General features: G+C 40.6%; 1 protein-coding gene across 6 annotated transcripts in view; it reads left to right on the forward strand.

The window, feature by feature from the left end:
• CHST9 (carbohydrate sulfotransferase 9) overlaps positions 1-22,204 on the forward strand; it is a 251,903-nt gene that overhangs the window by 125,710 nt on the left and 103,989 nt on the right. For 3 of the 6 annotated variants that reach the window (XM_070513269.1, XM_044774523.2, XM_070513270.1), the window contains exons 4-5: positions 11,945-12,034; positions 12,258-12,299. In XM_070513269.1, coding sequence (XP_070369370.1) covers positions 11,945-12,034; positions 12,258-12,299 — 132 coding nt within the window. The remainder of the gene's footprint in view (positions 1-11,944; positions 12,035-12,257; positions 12,300-22,204) is intronic. The other 3 variants (XM_070513272.1, XM_044774524.2, XM_070513271.1) reach the window with 1 other exon arrangement.

Below are 22,204 nucleotides of genomic sequence, written 5' to 3' on the forward strand. Positions count from 1 at the left end.
TTTTATTCTTTTCCTTTTTCTTCCCAAAGCCCCCCAGTACATAGTTGTATATTCTTCGTTGTGGGTCCTTCTAGTTGTGGCATGTGGGACGCTGCCTCAGCGTGGTTTGATGAGCAGTGCCATGTCCGTGCCCAGGATTCGAACCAACGAAACACTGAGCCGCCTGCAGCGGAACGTGCGAACTTAACCACTTGGCCATGGGGCCAGCCCCTAGTTGTGGAATTTTGAGACCACTTGGGTCTATCTGAAGTAGGGAGAAATGTGATCTTAAGTAATTAAACTTCCATTTTTCTGTATGTTTGAAATTTAATAATAAAATAAAATAAAGAAAAGGCATGGCAGGTTGCCTTTGTTTTTCCTTCTGTAGAAACCCTATAATGTAACTCTAGGACACATTATCTTTCCAGAAATTATTGTTGGATTCAGTAATCAGATCGCATCTTCCAGACAGTTCAGGCAAGCAGAAGAGAGAGAAGAATTTGTTTTTTGACTGTCCATCCACCTTCTTTCTTCCTTGAAATTGAAGAGAAAGGAGAGGTAAAGATCTGATCCCCCTCAGCTTTGGGAACTTACCTACAAAGGAGGATTCCTGCTTCTTCTGTGTCTCTTTTGACTAGCTGATGCTACTGATTCTCCTCTTTTCACCAGTTTGAATCATCCAGTGTCTGTACTCAGTCTGCATTCAAAATTATGTCATATACATTGTTACACAGTCATGAGGTATATGTGCTTTCAAATTCTGCACACGAATATTGATATATAATATGTAGCATTTTTATTTTCATTGGTTTTTCTAATTTTGAATAACCTGCTTTATCAGGTTCACATTTTTCTATTTTCAGTTGGTCATTATTCCAGAAGAAGAGATAAAATGAAATACTGGGGAGTTATACAGTGGGGTACCACTTTAGCTAGAGTAACCGAGAAAGACCTCTCTGAGGAGGTGGTGTTTTGAACTGAATCATGAATGATGCAAAGGAACCAGCCACAAGCAGTTCTGAGAGGAGGGAATGGCAAGTGCAAAGGCCCTGAGGCCGGACAAGCTTGATGGGTTGAAGGAACCAGAAGGAAACTCAGCATGACTGGAGCATGATGAGCAAGAATGAATGTGTAGGCAGCATCCAGGTTATGGAGGGCTGTGTAGACTGTGATAAAGAGCTTAGATTTTATGATAATTGCAATGTAAAATCATTGGGGAGTTTTAAGCAAGGTAATGAGATGATTTTTTTAAGCCCTCTGGCTTGGGAGGGATTCTAGAAAAAAAATGGAGATAGGGAGACCATTTAGAAAGCTGTTAACATAAACCAGGAGAAAAATGAAGTGGCCTCAACCAGGGTAGTTTCAGTAGAAATACTGAGACACTATCAGATTTCGGATTATTTTTGAGGTAGAAATGATGGCAAATTCTGATAGATTGGATGTGGGTGGATAGGAAAAGAGCGAAATAAAAGATGACTCTAGGTTTTTGGCTTGAGCAAGTTGGTGAATAGTACCATTATCTAAGATGGAGCAGAACATGAGAGGACCAATTTGGGGGCTGAGGATAAAAGGAGATTTCTATTTTGGATATGTTAAATTTGAGATGACTCTTACCTACCCAGGCAAAGAGGCTTCCTGGATATCTGTTGCAATTATCCAGCTGAGAAATAATAGTAGCCTGAACCAGCAATGTGGCAGTGGAGCTGTAGGAAGAGGGTGGATTTGGGAAAAGTTTGAAGAAGGAGTAAACAGGACTTGGTTAGTGATGACAAGGGAGCCATGAGGGAGTGAGAGAGGATTCCAAGGCCCCTGATTTAGGATGACTGAGTGGTGCCAGTCCCTAGAGGGAGCGCTGGGGAAGGAACGATTGAAAAAGAAGAGGACTTCATATTTAAAAAGGCTCAGCTTTAGCGCTTATGGGAGACCTAAGGCCATGTCACTGAGCATCTTTTTATTTGAGTCTGGGACTCAGGTGAGAGACACAGTTTAGAGAGATTTGGGAGTCACCAGTGTAAACATAGTCGTCGTCGATCTAACAAAGTGGAGGAAATTACTCAAAAAGAGCCTGGAGTGCAAAACCATGAAGAGACTGTATTCCGAATGAGAAGAAATAGCTTGATGTGGCTTATGCTAGTTAGCAAAGCAATCCCGAAAATGCAAAGAAAGGAACGAATAATGTAAATACCCTTCCAAATCAGGAGCGTTATTCTGTCTGCGGAGCTCCTCTTCAGCCAGAACTCACAACGAGGCAATATTGGACATGAAGGCAAGTCCCACATCCAAAGAGCAAAACCTACAGCCATAGAACAGGATGATAAAGAAGTCAGAAATTGCACACTATTGATGGGAATGCAAAACGGCATAGCCACTATGGAAATCAATATGGAGATTCCTCAAAAACTTGAAAATAGAACTACCATATAGTCCAGCAATCCCACTTTTGAGTATTTATACAAGAAAATTGAAATCTGGATCTCAAAGAGATATTTGCATTCCCATGTTCATTGCAGCACTATTCACACTAACCAAGATGTGGAAACAACCTAAATGTCCATTGACAGATGAATGGACAAAAAGGTGTGGTGCATACGTACAATGGAATACTGTTCAGCCTTAAAAAAGGAAATTCTGCAAGATGCAACAACATGAATGAACCTTGAGGACATTATGCTAAGTGAAATAAGATAGACACAAAAAGACACATACTGCATGATTCCACTTATATGAAGTATCTAAAATAGTCAAAGTCATAATCAAAGAGTGGAATGGTGGTTAGCATGAGCTGGGTAATATGGGGGTAATACGGGGAGTTACGAATCAATGGGCATAAAGTGTCAGTCAAGCAATATGACTACAGTCCAACATTGTACCTATAGTCAGCAATAATGTATTGTCCACTTAAAAAATTGTTAAGAGGGTAGATCATTGTATTTCCAGATGATATTTGGGCTGAGCGATTGTCTTTCAGGCATTTGAGGTCAGCAGAGGACAAGCCAGAAGTGATAGCTGCAGACTACTGTGACACGGGCCAATGACCCGGGTGCTGGCTATTAAAATAAACCTAGTTCTTCTGACTCCGAAATCAGTGAACGCCCACTCACCGGCAGCTGCCTCTTTAGAATAATAGAAGGTCTGTGTCTGGCAGGAACTCTGGAGATTATTTGGTGCTAATTTTCATTTTACAAATGGATTGAATGGAGCCCTCAAAGGATAACATGTTAAAAGTCAGACACTTGCTTTCAGGTGATGTCTGTGAGAGTATTGCAAGCGTTCCTGTTGCATCCTGATACTATTTATGGGACTCTCTTGAAAGGAAATGAAACCAATTTTACCTTTGCCCCATGTATGCTGCATAGCTGAATCTCCTCCTGGGGGGAGTCCAGTGTGAGGGTTAAGTGTGCGGGTCTAGTCTTAAACTCCAGGGCTGGAATCCCAGCTGTGTCCCTTAGGAGTCATACAACCTTAACCTCTCTCAACGTAGTCCCCTTACATGTAAAATGGAGATAGTAATAGGATTCTCTCATAGAATTGTATAAGGATTGAGTGCAAGAATTCCTGTCAAGCCCTGGGCCTAATGCCTAGCTCACTGTGTGTTCTTTTCAGCAATTTTTTTTATTGTTCATTTGGGAGGCAGCAAATCTCAGGAGTGAACAGCATGCCGGGCTAAGCCCCTGACATATATTAACGTATTTTTTCCTTAACTTCATCAGGTAAGTACTATCACCATTCCTACTTTACAGGTGAGCGGTTTTAGCAATTTTTTTATTGCTTTTGATAGTACTTTATATTACTTGCCTGTGTCTTTTAGCATCTAGGATGGAAACATTAACAACACACCCAGAGGTCTGTTTTTCTAGCATGCAATGTGCATAAAACAAATATTTGTCGAGGGAGTGACAAAGGAAGGAAGAAAAGAAAGAAGAAAGTGAGGGAGTGAGATTATAACATTGAAAGATCTTTCTTCGTTGTCTGGCCCACTTTCTGAAATCTGGAAACGTATAAGGTATTTTTATTATTCGTATTACCCCTTTTCTGATCTGTGAGATGTGCAGCCAGCACCTTGAGCATCACATAGGAAGGGTCAAGAGGAAGGGGTGTGTTTCTGTGTGTTTTCAGCATGGCAGACAGTATCAGAGGTTTGCCATTGTTTCTACTGCTAACCTCGCTCCCTGTACCTCTTAGTTTGCTCATACGGGGGGTGTCTGCAAGTCAGAGGTACAGAAGACAGAGACACAGCGCCTTCCCTTAAGGAGCTTGCATGTGGTAGAGACAGCTGATGCAGAAGGATTTACCTAACAACAGAAGCCGCTCTAGATCCTGTGCTGTGAGGGTCAGGAGCATGGACTCCACGGCCAGGCCACCTGGGTGTGAATCCAGCATCTAGCAGCTTTGTGACCTAGGCAAGTGAGTAACCTCTCTGAGCCACACGCTCACCCGTAAAGTAGGAATGGTGATAGTACTTACCTGATGAGGTTAAGGAAAAAAATACATGAATATATGTCAGGGCTTAGCCCGGCATGCTGTTCGCTCCTGGGCTTTGCTGCCTCCCAAATGAGTAGTAACTACCATAGTTCAGAAGATGACCGCTCTGAACACAGAATGAAGTCATCAAGGTTAGGTCTTGAAGAAGGAATGGGACTTTGTCAAACAGAAGGAAGACAGCCGGCTATTTCAGGCTTGGGAATAGAGTGGATGTGGCCTATTCAGGGGACTTTTAGGATTTGTAAAGGAAAGTTCCGAGTGACGTGGGTAAGCAGGAATCATATTTTAGTGAGCACTGAATGCAGAGTTAGAGGGGATCGTGTAACAGTGAGAAGCAGATAGAGGTTTTGGGGAGGAGATTAACATGGACAAAGACATTTTTTAAACACTTAATTTGGTAAATTAACATTAGGATGGACTGTAATCAGGGATACCAGTTTGAGACAATTGCAATACCATAGGCTTTGATGTGCTAGGGAACTTGGCAGGAATGATGAGGGGTTAAAAAAGAAGAATGTGTAAGAGACCTAGGGAAAAAAGGATCAAAAGGTGACCTCTGGAAACAGGTGTGGGGAGGAGACGGAGGAACTGGCTGGCAGGAAGAAAGCCTGACTGGCAGGAAGAAATCTATATAATAGACAGACATGTGCAAGTTCACAGGGGCAGGCGGTTTGGGGAAAAGGATTACGAGTTTCATTCACATCTAGTTGCATTTGATCCAACAACAGGGCACTGATGTGGAAGTTAGAATTCGGAGAAGCAGAATTGAAGCTCAGCTAAGGGTGTGTATATATTTGGGACTAAATCAAGTATAGGAGACAGGGAAAGAAATGAGAGAGGGTGAAATTTCTGAGGAGGTGAAGTGGCAAGAGGAAGGCAGGATAACATGCCAGCCAGTAAGCCCCCAGGAACAGCTGTGAGGATCACATGAGGTGAGGTATAGGACAGCACATACGGGGGCAGGGCTGATTAAATAGAGCATAAATAGGAAAAACATAGTGCGTGCATGATAATGAAAAGCTGCCTGCTTTTTTCTTCCCTCGCCCTCCCTCCCATTTCCTAGTATCTCAAGCCGAAATGAACATTAAGACCTTTTGTAGATGAGTGAATTAGGGCTCAGTGTTTGCCCCTGAGATAGCTGTAGAACCAGACCTGCCCTGTTTCGAGGTTGTTCTCACATTACAGGCTGCCGCTTGGGCTAGTCCGGTCTCAGCGCCTCACTGGATACGATTTGGTTAGTACTCGGTTTATACAAAGCACGCTCTCAACGAGCTGGATGCCCCTGCGCTGGGAGCCTGGCGCGAGTGCGGGTGCGCTCAGGAGCCCGCGGAGCACAGAGGACCCGTCAGCTGGAGCGCAGCTCCGTGAAAAGGAGCACCCAGTACAGACCCTGACTTTGGGTCTCGCCCTGTTTCTTTTTTTCTCTTGTAGTTCCTTTTAGTTAATTAACTAATTATGCAATCTTTAGAAAATGAAATAAGCTGTTTACTCATAGGCTCCTTAACTGTGTGCTCAAGTTAATTAATCAATCCATTGTTTCTAATATTGCTTCCAAAAAGGTATTGAAACGAAGTACTGTTTTATACAAAGGAGGCTTTAAATCTCAACCACGTTTATAGCCAAATAATTGCAACAGTTATTTTTTACACCAGATCAGTTAAAATCGAAGTAGCTATTTTCAAAAGTGTATAAAAATTATGTTGCATGTACGAACATTTTGCACAATTTAACATAATTTTATTGAAGGGATAGCCATTTGAGATCGTAACCTTTTTATGAATTCCTTATGAAGTCATAGAAATCTTAATACCTTTCTAATTTTCTTCTTGAAGGAAATAATTTGGAAAATGCCACGGACAGTAACATAGAAAGCATTTAACATAAACTGAAATCATTAATACTTAATGGAAAAACATAATAATGCATTCCAAGGCATTTTAAAACAGCAAGTATAAAATCGTCTCTTCTGGGAGGCCAGAAAGTTCTTCCAAACTGGTGCTTAGATAGTCTTACTCAAAGACGAGCTTGACGGAAATAGAACCTGTAAAACCCAAGGATTAGAAGGAAGTGGGTGGGGAGATTCAAATACCTTCATTTTAATTGCTATTTGTCATCACAGATTTCCACTGAGCTTGTACCCACGAGACCATTGGGTCAGAGGTTCTTCTGTGTTGTTTACTTTTTGCTGCAGAGGAGGGATGCCCTTTCAGGGTTTTTGTTCTGAAAAGAGTTGGCACTATCAATTGGCCAAATCTGTTTGCTGAAACCCCTTTTGTTTTGAATCAGTGAGGCCCAAGGTCAAGAAATACTTGGATTAACGTGAGGAAACCACAATTACAGGGTTCTTGTTTTGCAAATTTCTAAGACTTCTGCATCGTTTTCTGGCTAATTCTCTCTTCTGTTACTGTGTTCCCTCGCTGACCATTCTTGAGCTGTCTCAAGCCCCTTTCTGGGCGGCAGCAGCCCTCTCAACCCTCCACAGTCATCTCTGTCCTGAGACTCCTGGGCTAGAGGTAAAGAATGCTAAAATGTGAGGCTTGGAGGCCGAATTCTACAGCCAAATCTTAGTTCCACCTCTAGTTTCGAAATCCTGGACAAGATATGTAAACTCACTCTCTTCCTCCTTTTCCCTTCATTTAAAAAAAAAAAAATTATTTTTTATTTTAATTTTCTCAAAGTAATGCCTACACAGTTAAAGTATCAAATACAAGAGAAGTTCTTTTGCCTGGCTTCTCTTAAATGATTTTTCTGATTAAGCAACTCTCTCCCTTCCCTCGATTTAAGCTACTGACTGATGCTTACAGCTGCCTCATCACCGGGGCCTCACCTGCTGTCCCCCCAGCCCACCTGTAAACTGAGCCCACTTGTGGGCATGTATGTGGCCCAAGCGTCAGTTGTGCTTGTTCCCAAACCTGCTGTGCCAATTGTACTTGTTCATATAATTATTCAATTCAATTATAAGTTATGTTAACCAATGACATATGGGTGCATAAAAGAATTACTGTTTCTGTGAAACGTTTCAGAAAGACTCAAAGTTGAGTTACTGAAAATAAAATGCTGCAGAATTAGATGTGAAAGCATATTTCACATCTTATGTCAAATATTAGGTAAAATATTAGGAAAAACTCAAACAAATATTAAAGGATTCTGCTTTGTGGCTTTAAGTTCTAAATCCACTTAAATGGAACCGAAACTAGGAAATATAGATGCTGATTATGGGTGTGGTTTATGTAAAAAAGTGAAGAAGCAGAAACATGTAGGTAGTTCTATTCCATAAGCAGAAACCCAGGTCGTATCCCATAGGATTCTTCTGGTATTAAATTAGGTAAGGCTCACATACAGTGCTCCACAGCATGTCTGATGTTTAATAAGGATTCAGTACATATTTGTTGTAATTGTGGTTATTATTGATTTAATAATTGTACATCCACGTAATTTTAGAAGAAAAAAGAAAGTAAGGTTAAACCAAATCAATATTTCAAAAGAAAATATTGGGATAAACTTTTAAATCCAACAACCAAGTATTAGACAGCAAAGGACTTAAACTTCACTGTGATAATTTTTTTTGCATCAAAATATCTGTATGTAAAATTAAGAGGGTATTGATAATAACATTTATGAAAGGTTTAACTGGGGGAAAAACCCATTAGTTCGTGAAATGTAACCCTATTTCAATTTTAACATCAAATTGCCACATGGGCTTAAGAGACTGTCCAACCTTTTCCTGTCTTTGAGTTCTCTGTTAGGTAAGGATGATGACAGACAACCTACCATGCGGCCAGAAGAGTTACGTCGAGAAAAGTACATTGGTCCTATTTCTGTTCTCTCACTTGAGCATGAGCTCTGCTTGACTCGCTGAGCTATTCATGCTGCATGGAGCTCTCAAACTCTCAGGAAAAGGATCAGTGAAACGCTATTTTAAAAAAAAGGATTTCCCATCAAAGCTCTAGACCTGTTCACTTAGTATGGTGCTCATGCCAAGTTTCATCAGATGAAACGTGCTGTACCACCAAAAACAAAAATGGCTCAGAATAAAGTAATGTGATGAAGGGGGAAGATCACATTTCATTTGATTGTCTATGTCACTAAATTAGGACTTTAATATCGTAATCAATCTTGTAAGCACAATATAAGAACATGTACCCTAGATGTGGGGTTTAAACTCTTATTAATTTTAGGGACTCTGGCCAAACCCAATTAATTTCAGTTATGTGAAGCAAGCCAAATGCTGACATTTAAAGTCATTTTCACAGCTTGACCATAGAGGAATACTCATAATTATTTAATATATGATCATGTAGCAAGGAAGTCAGTCTATATTGATTATATGGACTTTGCCCAACATCCTAGGTAGTTGATACATTTAAAAACATATAGGAATAACAACAATTTAGAAGATATAGTCAAAACCTTTTTTTTTTTTTTGAGGAAGATTAGCCCTGAGCTAACTACTGCCAGTCCTCCTCTTTTTGCTGAGGAAGCCTGGCCCTGAGCTGACATCCGTGCCCATCTTCCTCTACTTTATACGTGGGACACCTACCACAGTATGGCGTGCCAAGCTATGCCATGTCCGCACCCGGGATCCGAACCAGCGAACCCCAGGCCGCAGAAGCAGAACATGCGAACATAACTGCTGCGACACTGGGCCAGCCCCTAGTCAAAACCTTTAAAGAGCTATACATACTGTTACTATTATTGGGAAGTGACAGAGGATGCCTTTTTTAGGAGACAAATCATAAATTCAAAATGGTATTTACTTTCTTTTTATCAGATCCTCAAAATTAATATTAATAAATATTAGCCCTTGAAAATAAATATTAGAATTTAATTGAATTCAATACATATTTATCCATGACACTAGACTGGGTTCAGGGAAGTTATAAAGAGGGGTAAGACTGGATCATCCTTGTATTCAACAAGTTTACTGTATAGTGTGGGAGACATGGATCCGTCTAACTAATACACTTTAGTTCTGTGATGTGTGGAGACCCAGACTAGACCAGGGAAGAGTACCCAATTGCTGAGTGTACTCTCATTCTTAATGCCCTAGCGTCAGGTTTCCTGAAACCCTTAAGAAATTGGCAAGTGGTGGCTTCCTGGGGCTGTGGAGAGGTGAATGGGGAATTGCTGTTCAGTGCATGAAGAGTTTCAGTCACACAAGGTGAAAAAGTTCTAGAGATATGCTGTACTACATTCTGCTTATAGTAAACAATACTGTACTGTACATTTGAAAATTTGTTAAAAGGGTAGCTCTCATGGGTTAAAGGGGTTTTGCTTTGTTTTTTGGAGGAAGATTAGCCCTGAGCTAACATCTGCTGCCAATCCTCTTTCTTTTTTTTACTGAGGAAGACTGGCCCTGAGCTGACATCCATGCTCATCTTCCTCTGCATTATATGTGGGACGCCTGCCACAGCATGGCTTGACAAGGCGTGTGTAGGTCCGCACCCAGGATCCCAACCAGCGAACCCCAGGCTGCCGAAGTGGAACGTGCGAACTTAACTGCTATACCACTGGGCTGGTCCCAAATCTCATGTTTTTTTACCGCCATACATAAAAAAGGAACTTGGCAGATGGCCTTGCACAGCCTTTATATTTGACTCGTTGTGGATGGGGGAAACAGCCTATCATATCACGTGTTTTAAGGAAATGACTCGATCATTATAAGCCAGAGAGCTTAAAAGCAATACCTGATGAGAAGAATTCCTCAAGCAATCAATAAACAACTGACCAGAATATCATAAGAGATAAAGAAGCAGCCTCAGTTGATTTTTCGAATAGCTATTTTTTCCACATCAATTTAATTTCCTTCCATGGTTACGTGACAGATTACATAAAAAATGAGAGTATGCAGGATAAAATCAGTTTTGTATGGAGGGAGATTTTGGGTTCCAGCCTAAACCACATTGTTATCACCAAGCCATGAAAGTATGACCTTAATCATGCTCCTGTTACATGGGTGAACAAGTAAATATCGAGTTGCAATTACATCAAAGTGAGTTGAAGCAGTGGATTACATATCAAGTTCCAACCCGTGGGGACCAGTTGTACTGTAGGACCTATAACTTATTGATGGGCTATACAAATGGCTTATAAATGCCTTCATCCAAAATGCAGAAATTGCTAAACCAAGTTGAGCTGTGGATCCCTTATACCAGGAAACTCCTGTCAATACAATTCAAAATGCCCTGGAATGTATCTTTCTAAATCATTCTAAAGACAGAATAGCATTTAATTGACATAAGTATAAACTGGTATGTTTTAGCACAAATGAAACTTGGTGAAAGATTGATCAAAAAGGCAGGAGCCAATTTGTCTCAATTGGGGTTAGAAAAGCAATATTATAAATGAATCACATTGATGGCAGGTTATTTCAGTGGAGCAGGATAGCAGGACAGAGAATTCATCCTACCACTGCTTAAACCTCCGTTCTTAAATATTTGTTCAAGTTTTTATCAACATAGTGTGAAAGGGATATTTAAAAAAAACAAGACAGTGGGGGCTGGCCCCATGGCCGAGTGGTTTGCACGCTCTGCTTCGGTTGCCCAGGGTTTCACTGGTTGGGATCCTGGGCGCGGACATGGCACCGCTCATCAGGCCACGCTGAGGCAGCATCCCACACAGCACAACCAGAGGCATTCACAACTAGAATATACAACTATGTACTGGGGGGCTTTTGGGAGAAGAAGATAAAAAAAGATTGGCAACAGATGTTAGCTCAGGTGCCAATCTTTAACAACAACAAAAAAAGACAGCATGTAGACAGCAAAACATTACAATACATGTCCATAATATAGGATATAATAGTTTGGTGTGCAATATATTATAAATACATTAAAATTATATAAAATATGTAGTGTACTGTACAGTATATAATATGTATTATATGTTTGTCGTCTTTTAAGGGAAAATTGGAATTGTATAATTTAGAAAGCGAAAGTCTAAATGGTCATAAAATTACCATCTTGCAGTTCCCTCGAATTGATCTCAGAATGAGCTAAGGCTCTCCTCTCCTCATAGATGACTAAACCAGAAGAAATATACTATGTTACATTTAGCAACTGCATTTGAGAGAAAAAAAATCCTTCTTGATTATCAAGGTGAAAAATCATTGGCTCAAGAAAAAACCCAAAATTGCTTTCTTAGAGCTTTTCACTGCAGATTAAACTATCATTAGTTCTGGATAATTTCAATATCCATGGGATCACTTCCCTCAAGAGCTTTTTTCTGTTATTGTAGATTTCAGTTCATTTACTCTTCTAAGCTGCACAAACCAAGGTGTCCAACAGTGGGCCACTGGCCACTCCATGCCAGGAGGTGCACATAGCATATCTATCCCAAGAACTAATTTTACCCCAAGAGATCTATCTCAATGCTCAAAGATTTTAAGCAGAAACTATAATTGTATGTCAACACCATGATATGTTATGGAGTAGATTACAAAGAATCCTGGGAAATTTTCTTTCTCTTGATGGATATTTTGCAGCTCCACCCACCCCACCAGTCCCCAGCTCCATTTCTCTGATGCAGAGGATACAGGCACAAAGTTCAGCCTTTTCTGTTGCCAAGTCTGAAGGTAATACCAGGTTTCCTAGTAAATGACACTAACCCTTTCCCCTCTTCAGTAGCCCAGAAACACAGGGGTGACTTCTCTTTTACCACCATCTCCCTGCCCGTGATTTTCTTTACTAGAAATAAAATATCAGACGCTTTGAGGCATCTTTATGTAGAAAGTTTCCTAAATGTCTTCACATGTGATGGTAATATATCAATTTCCTTTTTCTTCTCTTCTCTTTCAGGATGGGGGCCAGTAAATTACCTGCAGCCTATACCGGGAATCAGTGAGTAAATTCTCCATACTGTTTGAGTCTCAGGTAGTTGGAGATAAGCAGAGTGACACTAGAATTTCTGAAAACCCCATAGTGTCACTTTTAAACACCTGTTATGATAGTAACCATCCCCAGAAAGCACAGGTGAGGTGGCCTTCTTGGGGTGGATCAAGTCTTGGAGGGTGGAGGAGAGGAGCAAGCAAACCACGGTCCTTGCCCTCAAGAAATTAACAAAAGAAACCAAAGGCTTTGAAGGTAGATTTCAGTTATATGTAGTTTAATGAATAATTCATTTCATCTTATTTGAAAAAGTTGACATTTTTCCTACTTTCATTTTAAGACTATTTAGCACTTCCCTGGGACATTGCATTATAGTCTTTATTTTCCAAAAATGTCTTCTTCTAAGAGTATAGTAAAACCTTATTAATTCAGGTATTGCTAATACACAATTTTTGACGATTTGACCCAGACTAAGATGAAATTTACCTTTGAATTGTTGTGCAAGAAATGGATTTGATAAGAGGAATGGAGGAAACACCTGTAACTTATTTAAAGAGAATAATTGTTTTCATGGCTTTAGTATATACAGTGATCTTCAGGCAGAAGATTCAGCTATAGACTAAGGATCCATGTCATTAAGTAGATATGTCCTTAGAAAGACTTTATGATCAGATCAAAGTATTGAAAGTAATAAAGCTGCATTTATTTCAATAAATTCTGGCTTTCATAATTCAGGCTAGCTTGTCCCTTTTACTCTTCACCTCCCCAAACTCAGTATTCCAATCTAGTGTAATGTAACACTATTGTGTTGTATGTGAACGTAAGCATTTATTAATAAAAGAGGATTAATTCCTATTATCTGATTTTTTAAATTTACAAATATAAATTTTATTTTTTTGGATGCTTATCTGTGACATTGATCCCTTGGATGACAGTAGCATATTTACTTTTATAGGAAAAATGATGTATCATTCCCCTTCCTTTTTCATGACTTCATAGAGCAGGTAACGTTTTTTAATTTAAAACTCAATGCTTTCACAAAGCAGGCAAGACAAACTCCTGGGATAATAGTGAATATTTAAGTTGAGAAAAAAATAAGCCCCAAATCAGATCGTGCTCTCTTTGGGACATGTTTAAATTGGAGGAATAACTGAATCACCATTCATTTATTCATTCAACAAACACATAGTCAAGGGCAACGCTTATTACTTCAAGGTTTGTAGAGATAAGTAAAATTCTCTTCTTGTCTTCATTGTGCTGACAGCCTATGAGTTGAAACAGAGATGAAGATAATAATTTTCTCATGTGATAAGTAATGTGTTATCCTTATAAGCAAAGTGCTTTGGGAACACAGAGAATATATCAGTAAATCTGACTCGAAGGGTTGGGGAAATATTCATAGCAGGTATAACATTTGAGCTCATTCTTAAAGAATGAATAGAATTTCTACAAGTAGAGAAAAGGACAACATTTCAAATCAGTATGAGCAAAAGTAGGGAGGTATGGAAGTACCAGGATTGCTCAAGAGAAGCAGAGCAGACATGATTAGTCATAGAGAGCTGAGGGGGTGGGGCAGCGGGATATGGTGTATATAAAGGTGTGTTACTAAAAAAATGTGCCCTTCCTTCTGATTGGAAATAGCAGTTGGAGCTCAGAGAAAGATTTGAGAGTCATCTGCAGACAGTTGAAATGTCAAAAATGGGAGCAGATAAGACTGTTCATGGACAATTGAGAAAACTTTTAGAAACACGGAATAGAATCAACTTCTCCCTGAGACAGGAGGAAAGGAAGGGTAAAGAAAGATAAATTTGAAGGTAGTTATAAAGGAATTTGAGGGAGTCTATGTTTGAGAACTTCAATATTCTTTGCACTAGACGGTTGGAGAAGCATGGTTGTAGCATAGGAGGACACATGTTTGAATCCCAGCTCAGCTGCCGGCGATGATGTGACGTGGGCAGGTCACATAACCGATCTATGTTTCACTGTTATCTTCTGTAAAACAGAGGCAATAATACTATGTAATTTATAGGCTGGAGAACCACATAAGGTATGTGGAAGCACATTCTACACTAAAGCACTCTATTGACAAGTGACCTGACGTAGTGGCCAAAACACATACAGAGTGACCTTACTGAGCTCTTGTCTATAAAACAGGGATAACAATATATAACAGATATGAGGTATTGAGATTATTAAAGATAAGGTAAGTACAACATATTCACATAAAAGGGATCTTCAGATGGGAGCTGCTGGGTGATTCTCATCTGTGAATAGGAGCTTGTCTCCAGGGAAAAAGAAAAAAATTGCAATGGGGAATGAAAAAAAGAAAGGGACATGTAAAAATGTTTTTAAGCAGAATTAAGAGCCCATTCTGAAAACATGCCTTTGCATGTAGAGTCATACCTCTGAGCTCCAAAGCTGTCAAAATGGATAACTTGATGGTCTGGAGCTGGGGAAGGTCAAAGCAGGTACTATGCCATTGAGGGAACAATTGAAAATGGTGGTCAGTGCAGATCCCAGACGCTTGAAGGCCTGGCACCCCAAGACCTGTACTCCAGCCTCAACACTGAGTTGGCAGAATCCTTCCTGTGATCCTAAGGGTCTTGTCATTATCAAGTAAGTGAGCTGAGTTGCCAAATGTCCCCAAGGTTGTAGACTGTCCCATCAGCTAAGCTCCAGCCAAACGCTACTGCTCAGAGATCCGCCAGACCCCTGCCCGTCCCTCCTACCCTCTCACTTTTCACCCCTGGCTCACAATCCCTACCCCAGCCTATACCCAGCCTCCCCTTCCACTTGAGTTTTGAGTTTCTTCCTTAGCACACGAGGCAGTAAAAACGTTTTCCACCTCCTCCAGAATAGAACACTAGAATACGAACCAAGTAAAAAGGAGCCAGACTGCGTGCTACTTGTCCCTCATGCCTTCAGCATGAGTTCTAGATCTCAGTACTGAATTCACTGGTTGCAATAGGCAGGCCCATGCTTCCTCTCCCATACCTGGAAGTGGGTTATCTCACCGGCCATTAGCATAACAGCCAGTGTCCTCTTAAAATGCTTAGTGAGCTTTGGGGACCCCAGGAGAGAGCTGACAAGATCTATTTTGATAGTTACTAAACTTACCTCAGAGGGAGATTTGAATTACTACAGCTCATCCTCAATTTGCCAAATGGCAGTAATAAGGAAAATATAGGCTATATCTAGCTCATTACTGACTCCTATTTTAATTAATGTAAGACATTTCTCATTTGGGAACATGGGTGATTCATTCACTCAGTAATTATTCATTAAGAATATGCTAAATTCAAGGTGCTAGCTACTATCCAAGATCTTTGAAGATAATGAATATAAGTATCTTCTGTGAATAACATTTGAAACATTAAGAAAACCCTGTGAAATTCAGACAAAATTCTTGGTTTCTGTGAAAATACCACTGCAGAGATTCATTGTCGTTAGTGCAGTCGAGTCGATTCCAACTCCTAGCATCCCTGTGTACAGCAGAGCAGAGCCCTGCCCGGTCTTTTTGCACCATCCTCTCACCTTCTGGCACTGTATCGGACAATGCTTCACTCTATTCATAGGGTTTTTGTGGCCAATTTTTTTGAAAGTGGGTGGCCAGGTGCTTCTTCCTAGTCTGTCTTAGTTTGGAAGCTCTGCTGAAAGCTGTCCTTAAGAGACTCATTAGGGGTTGGGAAACCCCAGAGCTGTTTCTTCTCTCTCCTCACGCTTGGCTCCCAAAGCCTACTTTGCTGTGAATACCAACAGTGATCCCACAGAATTCACCTCTAAGCACCCAGCTTCCCATATATTCCTTTCAGTCGCCTGTGGTAACCTGCAGATATGTAGATTGTCCCAGAACATATAACATTCTCATCCCCCACACATGGTCCTTCCCTGTGTGGCGGGAGCCACGTCATACTGAAGTACAGCCCATCTCTGCCTCCCACAGGGCAGTAAGCCCCGTGTGATGCTTCTCCTGATTTGGTTTCAGACTGGATGTTCTCCCTCCATGTCACAAAAGCACATCAGCCTTTCTTGAATGCACTTTAACCATCAGGCGCCATGTCAACCAGACCAGAGCACCCTCTGCAACTACCATTTCATTTCTACCTGGTTTGTCCACAGTCTTCATTCTAAATCTGCTAAAGGGAGCAACTCACCTCTCATTAAAAATAAACACAGAAGGGTGATGTCAGCAGCATGGCAGAGTGAGTTGTTCCCTTTGTCTCTCCACTCTAAGTTACAACCAAATGGACATCCACTGACCAACAGAGGATTCCCAACACAGCACAACAGGACACCTGAGAGATCCACGCAGCTTTACATCTGAAGGTGGGTGGACTGGAGCCCCAGGAAGCAGTGGAACTAGGGGAGTGGACTCTTCCCTAACCCCAGGGGCAACGATCTAGGGTATAGATCCTCATGCAGCAGCCTGCACAACTGAGTGGAGACAAGGGCAGCCTGGCCAATATGCAACTGCCCATGGAGTGGTGGCAGCAGAGGCCCAGCCCATGTGAATGCCCATGGAATGATGGTGGCAATGATGGCCCCACTTGCACAAATGCCCACAGAGCAGCAGCAGTGAGCAGCCCCACCCACATGATGGCCAGCGGAGAGACAGTGGCCCAACCCACAAAACTGTGAGCAGACAGGTCAGGCAGCAGCAGAAAAAACAGCTCCTGCCCCTGCCCAATGGTGGCAGGTGGAACCTGCAATCAGAAGCATCAGGAACCACAGCAGAACCAGTGACCCAGCCTCCAGTGGTGGCACCCCCAACACCAGCTCCACTAGCAGCAGTGGTTGCATATAAGTCCCTGGTTCCCCAGGCCTTCACCAGCAACAGTGACACCCATGAACCCAGTATCCCTGGCAGTGGTGCAACCAGCTATCCCAGACAACCTGGGAATAGCAGCACAGGTGGTGCACAGGACAGCAGTATCCGAGCCTGCAGAGAGCCGCTGGAAACACAAGACCCAAGCTACCCTGGAAGCTGCAGAAGTGCTCACAGAGTGGTGATCCTGGTGGTGTCACCTGAGGCTGCAGCAACGTCTTAAGCAGCAAGGCACCAGCAACCCCAGAGGCACAAGTGGCACAAGGAGGGCACTGACAGCCCCTCTGGCAAAGGCGGAGGAGGGTGTAAACTACAGGCTCTCAAATACGATTAGAAGCAGCTCAGAACCAAAGTAACCAAAGCCATGCCCAAGTAAGAAAATGTGGTTACTACCACAAATGAGCTGGCAGAGGATCCAATTCATCGAATGCCATGGAGAACTACAGCAACACTCCAGAACAGAAGAAAGTGACAACTCTCCAGAAACCAAACCTGAAGTCACCGAAGATTACAATCTAACCAACAGAGAATTCAAAATAGCTGTCATAAAGGAACTCACTGAGTTACAAGAAAACTCAGAAAGACCGTCCAATGAACTCAGGAATAAAATTAATGAACAGGAGGAATATTTCAACAAAGAGATTGAAACTCTAAAAAAAAATCAAACGTTCTGGAGATGAAGAACACAATGAGATTAAAAAAATAATGTAGAAAACATTAAAAAATAGAGCAGACCTTATGAAGGAGAGAATTAGTGATCTTGAAGATAGAAACCTAGAAATTATTCAGGTGGAGGAAAAAGACCTAAGATTTTTAAAAAATGAATAAATTCTTCGAGAAATATCTGACTCAATTAGGAAAAGTAACGTAAGAATTATAGGTATCCCAGAGGGAGAAGAGGGGCAGAAAGAAGCAGAGAGCTTATTCAAAGAAATAATAGACGAGAACTTCCCAAACCTGGGGAAAGAACTGGACATGGAAGTACGTGCAACTAATAAAACTTCTAATTACATCAATGCAAAAATACCTTCTCCAAGGCACATAATATTACAGCTGTCAAAAGTGACAAAGAAAGTGTATTAAGGGCAGCAAGAGAGAAGAAAATAACCTACAAAGGAACTCCCAGCAGGATTTCAGCAGATTTCTCAACAGAAACCTTACAGGCTGGGAAAGACTGAAATGATACATTCAAAATACTGAAAGAAAAAAACTATCAGCCAAGAATACTCTGTCTAGCAAAATTATCCTTCAGATATGATGAGGAAATAAAAGCTTTCCCAGACAAACAAAAGCTGAGGGAATTTATCACCACTAGACCTGCCTTACAAGAAATGTTGAAGGGAGCCTTCCTACCGGAAACAAAAAGGCAAACATTTACAAAGCTTTGCAGAAGGAGATAAATAGACAAAGAAAATCAGAAAATTGCAGATCTATATCAGAATAGGTTAGCAAATGCTGAATTATAACATAAAAGATAAAGGGAAAGAAAGCATCAAAAATAACGATAAACACTTTAAGTGTTTGGTCACAAACTCACAACACAAAAAAGAATAATTCATGACAACAAAAACATAGAAGGGGAAGACGAGAGGGATAGAACTTGCAGAGGCTAATGGAGATAAGAGGCTATCACAAAAAGGACCATCCCATCCATGAGATCTTTTGTACAAACCTCATGTAACCACAAAAACAAAGACAAACATCATCTATCTTTTTCATTTCCTTACCTCTAACTACACCTTCTTCTGTTTCCTCCTTAATCAGCATGTCTCCCATTTCTGGATTCCTTGTGTATTTTCCTGTTTCCACCTCATCTCTCTACCCTTTATATATTTTACAGATTTTAGTAACCATTGGGAGACAGTCTTTTGGTTTATTTCCCACTTAGTTGGAAGAACACAGACTCATGTCCATTCAGTGGCAAACTCAAAATTAGGAGTGTGTGTGCAGCGGCATTTCATTTACATGTTTTCCTCATTGTTCTTTAAAAATCCTTTGCTGCATAGTGAAATGACGTTCAATGTGTGACAATCCCATAAATCCTTGCCAGCAAGAAGACAGTCCAGATTGTAACATCACAGACTTGGGGATCTTGATAAAATGGTCAAGGCAGAGTCTAAAACTTGAATCTTCTTCCTCAGGATCCTATACTTCCTTGGGTCTCCATTTGTAGAGACTGAAAAAAATGCTTTCCTTCTGTTTCCTGAGTGGAAGTAATTCAAAATCATTTCTTAGGGTCATTGAACTGAGAAATGTTCCTTGGATTTTCCTGAAGAAAATCATCAGGCAGGGTTTATGTCCCAGCAAATGGGTACACACTTTCAAGGATAATACCTTTTTACATATTGATGGCATACTTTCTCCCGGAGGAGAGGAGCCACATTTGTGGAAAAGCTTCAGTGTGTGTGATTTAAAGGAAGAGTTGCTCCTGGCCGCCTCTGCAGGTGCTCATGTAGATTCAGTCCACACTCACAGTGCTCCAGCCCTAGAGCTGTGCATTTTATAGACGTGTTCTCTGCGGCACAGTTCCTGGAAGGGACTGTCATTTATGTGTACCCAGTGTCCTTATGCTCATTCAGCTCCAAGGGAGGCAGGCACATGTGGTATTCATGACCACTGAAGATTGCAGAGAGATGGCTTACCTACAAGTGGGGACTCCAACCCCACACTGGGCATGGCCCGGGGCATTTTCTAGGGCACACGATGCTAGTTCCTCTGTGCTCAGCTTCTCTGGGGAATGAGGAGAATTGAAAAGAAGGTGCTACAGTGTTAGAATCAAGTCGGGGTTGTTATTAAGGTTAGAGTGTAAAGGGGGCAGTTGCCCAGATTGTTTGTGTCCCTACCTGGCAGCCCTGCACTTAGACATGCCTGGGACATGCTCCCCGCTGTCGGCCAGAACATTCTTTTCTTTAAATCTAGGATTACCAAAGCTAGTAAGAAGGGATTGTGAGAGACTATTCTACAGCCTTCCTGAGCTTATGTGAGAATTAGTCCTTACAAATCTTATAAGAATTGATGAACATGGTGATATTAAAAAAAAAAAAAAAATACAGCACAAACCTTCAGATTCATGGCCTAACAGTCTCAGCCGAAAAGCCCTCATATTGCAGGATAAAAAAAGTACTCTCTTCCAGTCTTCCCCACTCTGAGACAGACTCTAGTATCGAAACAGCTGCAAATTCTGCACAAACTGATGCTGTTATTCCCACATCCATAAAAACAATCCGTGGAGTTGTTGGCATTTTTTTCTTTTGTCGGGAAAGGGAATGCACATTTTTCTTGTATGGGAATAATTAGCAAAGAAAAAGTGGCATCCCACAGTTAATTTAGCTGTTCTTTTAAATATTTTCCTGGTACCTGAATTACATGAACATATTATTTTAATAAGCTGATCTGCAAGTGTTTTTCCCCTTCTCACTGAGGTGCAGAGTAATCTAGAGGGTCAAGGTTTCCAATCTTTTTCTCTTGCATTAAAATGATCTGTCATTTCCATTGTGCTTACACCCAAAAGTCAATTTTTGGTCTTGCTAAAGAGCCCTATAAAATAATTCAGTGGCTACGAAGATGGAATTTTTCTCAAAGTGTAACTACTCCCCTTGCTGGTGTATTGTGGCAATAACATTCATCCTTGAAAACTTAATCGTGATACAGGATTTTTTGTTTTGGGGTTTGTTTGGGGCTTTTGGTAATTCTTCATGTTTTTGAACTTCACAATAAATTGAGGCTTAATCTAATGAAACTGGATATGTTAATATTGTCATAAGACATTGTAAACCAGGTACGTTAAATTCAGTAGAACAAGAATGTTTTTCATGTTTCTCGTGCCTAGAAAGTAGGGAAATATTCTGAATAATGTTAGGGTTAAAGTTTTTTTAAAATAATAAAATTTCTTAATTTTTTAAATTGAGGTATGATTTATATGCAATAAAATGCACAAATCTTAAGTGGTCAATCCAATGAGTTTTGAAAATTGTATACACCCTGAATAATAGCCACTCAAAATAAGACATCAAATCTCGTATCCTAAATATTTCCCTCATGACCCTTTATAGTCAACTCCAATCCAGGACCCCACCACCTCCCTCCCACCCCTTCATCTCCCCACTACTGCCCAGGTAACCACTTTCTTAATCCTATGACTATAGATTAGTTTGGTCTATTCCTGGACTTCATCTAAATGGACTCATACAGCATATACTTTGTAAATGTTCTGTTCACATACCATGATATTTTTGAGGTTATTGCATATATCCGTAGTTAACTCCTTTTTTATTGTTGAATAATATTCCATTTTATGACTAAACTACAAATTATGTATCCATTATCCTATTTTTGACATTTGCATTGTTTCTAGTTTGGGACTATTATGAATAATACAGCTCTGAAAATTCTTGTGCTAGTCTGTTTGTGAATATCTGTTTTCATTCCCATTGGATAAAGACCAAGGAGTAGAATTCCTGGATCATAAGGTAAATGTTTAACATTGTGAGAAACTGCCCAGCCGTTTACCAGCAATGGTGAAGGTTCCAGCTGCTCCTCATCCTCACCAACAGTGGGGATGAAATGGTATCTCCTGTGGCTTCAATTTGCATATCCCTGATGGCTAATGATGTTGATCATCTTTTTATGTGCTGTTGTCCATTTGTCTGTCTTCTTTGGTGAGATGTCTGTTTGAGTTTTTTCTCATTGTTACTGGTTGGTTTGTCTGTGATTGATGGGAGGAGTTCTTCATATATTCTGGCTACAAGTCGTTTGCTAGATACATGTATTGTAAGTATTTTCCCAGTTTGTGGTTTGCCTATTCATTTTATTTTAAAGTGCTGTTTGATGAGCTGAAATTTTTAAATATGAGAAAGAGCAATAAATTACTTTTCTCTTTTATGGTTAATGCTTTTTAGTGTCCTGTCTAAGAAATCTTTGTTTATCCCAAGGTTGTGAAGATATTCTGCTATTACTCAAAAAGTGGTGATAGCAACTTTTTTAATTGAGAACAATCATAAGGACAGTTTTTAGGCAGATTTAGAGGCATGTTTATAATGACTGAAACACAGGGCTCTCTGCATTTTTATAAATTTGTGATTACGTGTTAATT

Source organism: Equus asinus, chromosome 7, assembly GCF_041296235.1.
Source record: "Equus asinus isolate D_3611 breed Donkey chromosome 7, EquAss-T2T_v2, whole genome shotgun sequence".
Taxonomy (NCBI): Eukaryota; Metazoa; Chordata; class Mammalia; order Perissodactyla; family Equidae; genus Equus; species Equus asinus.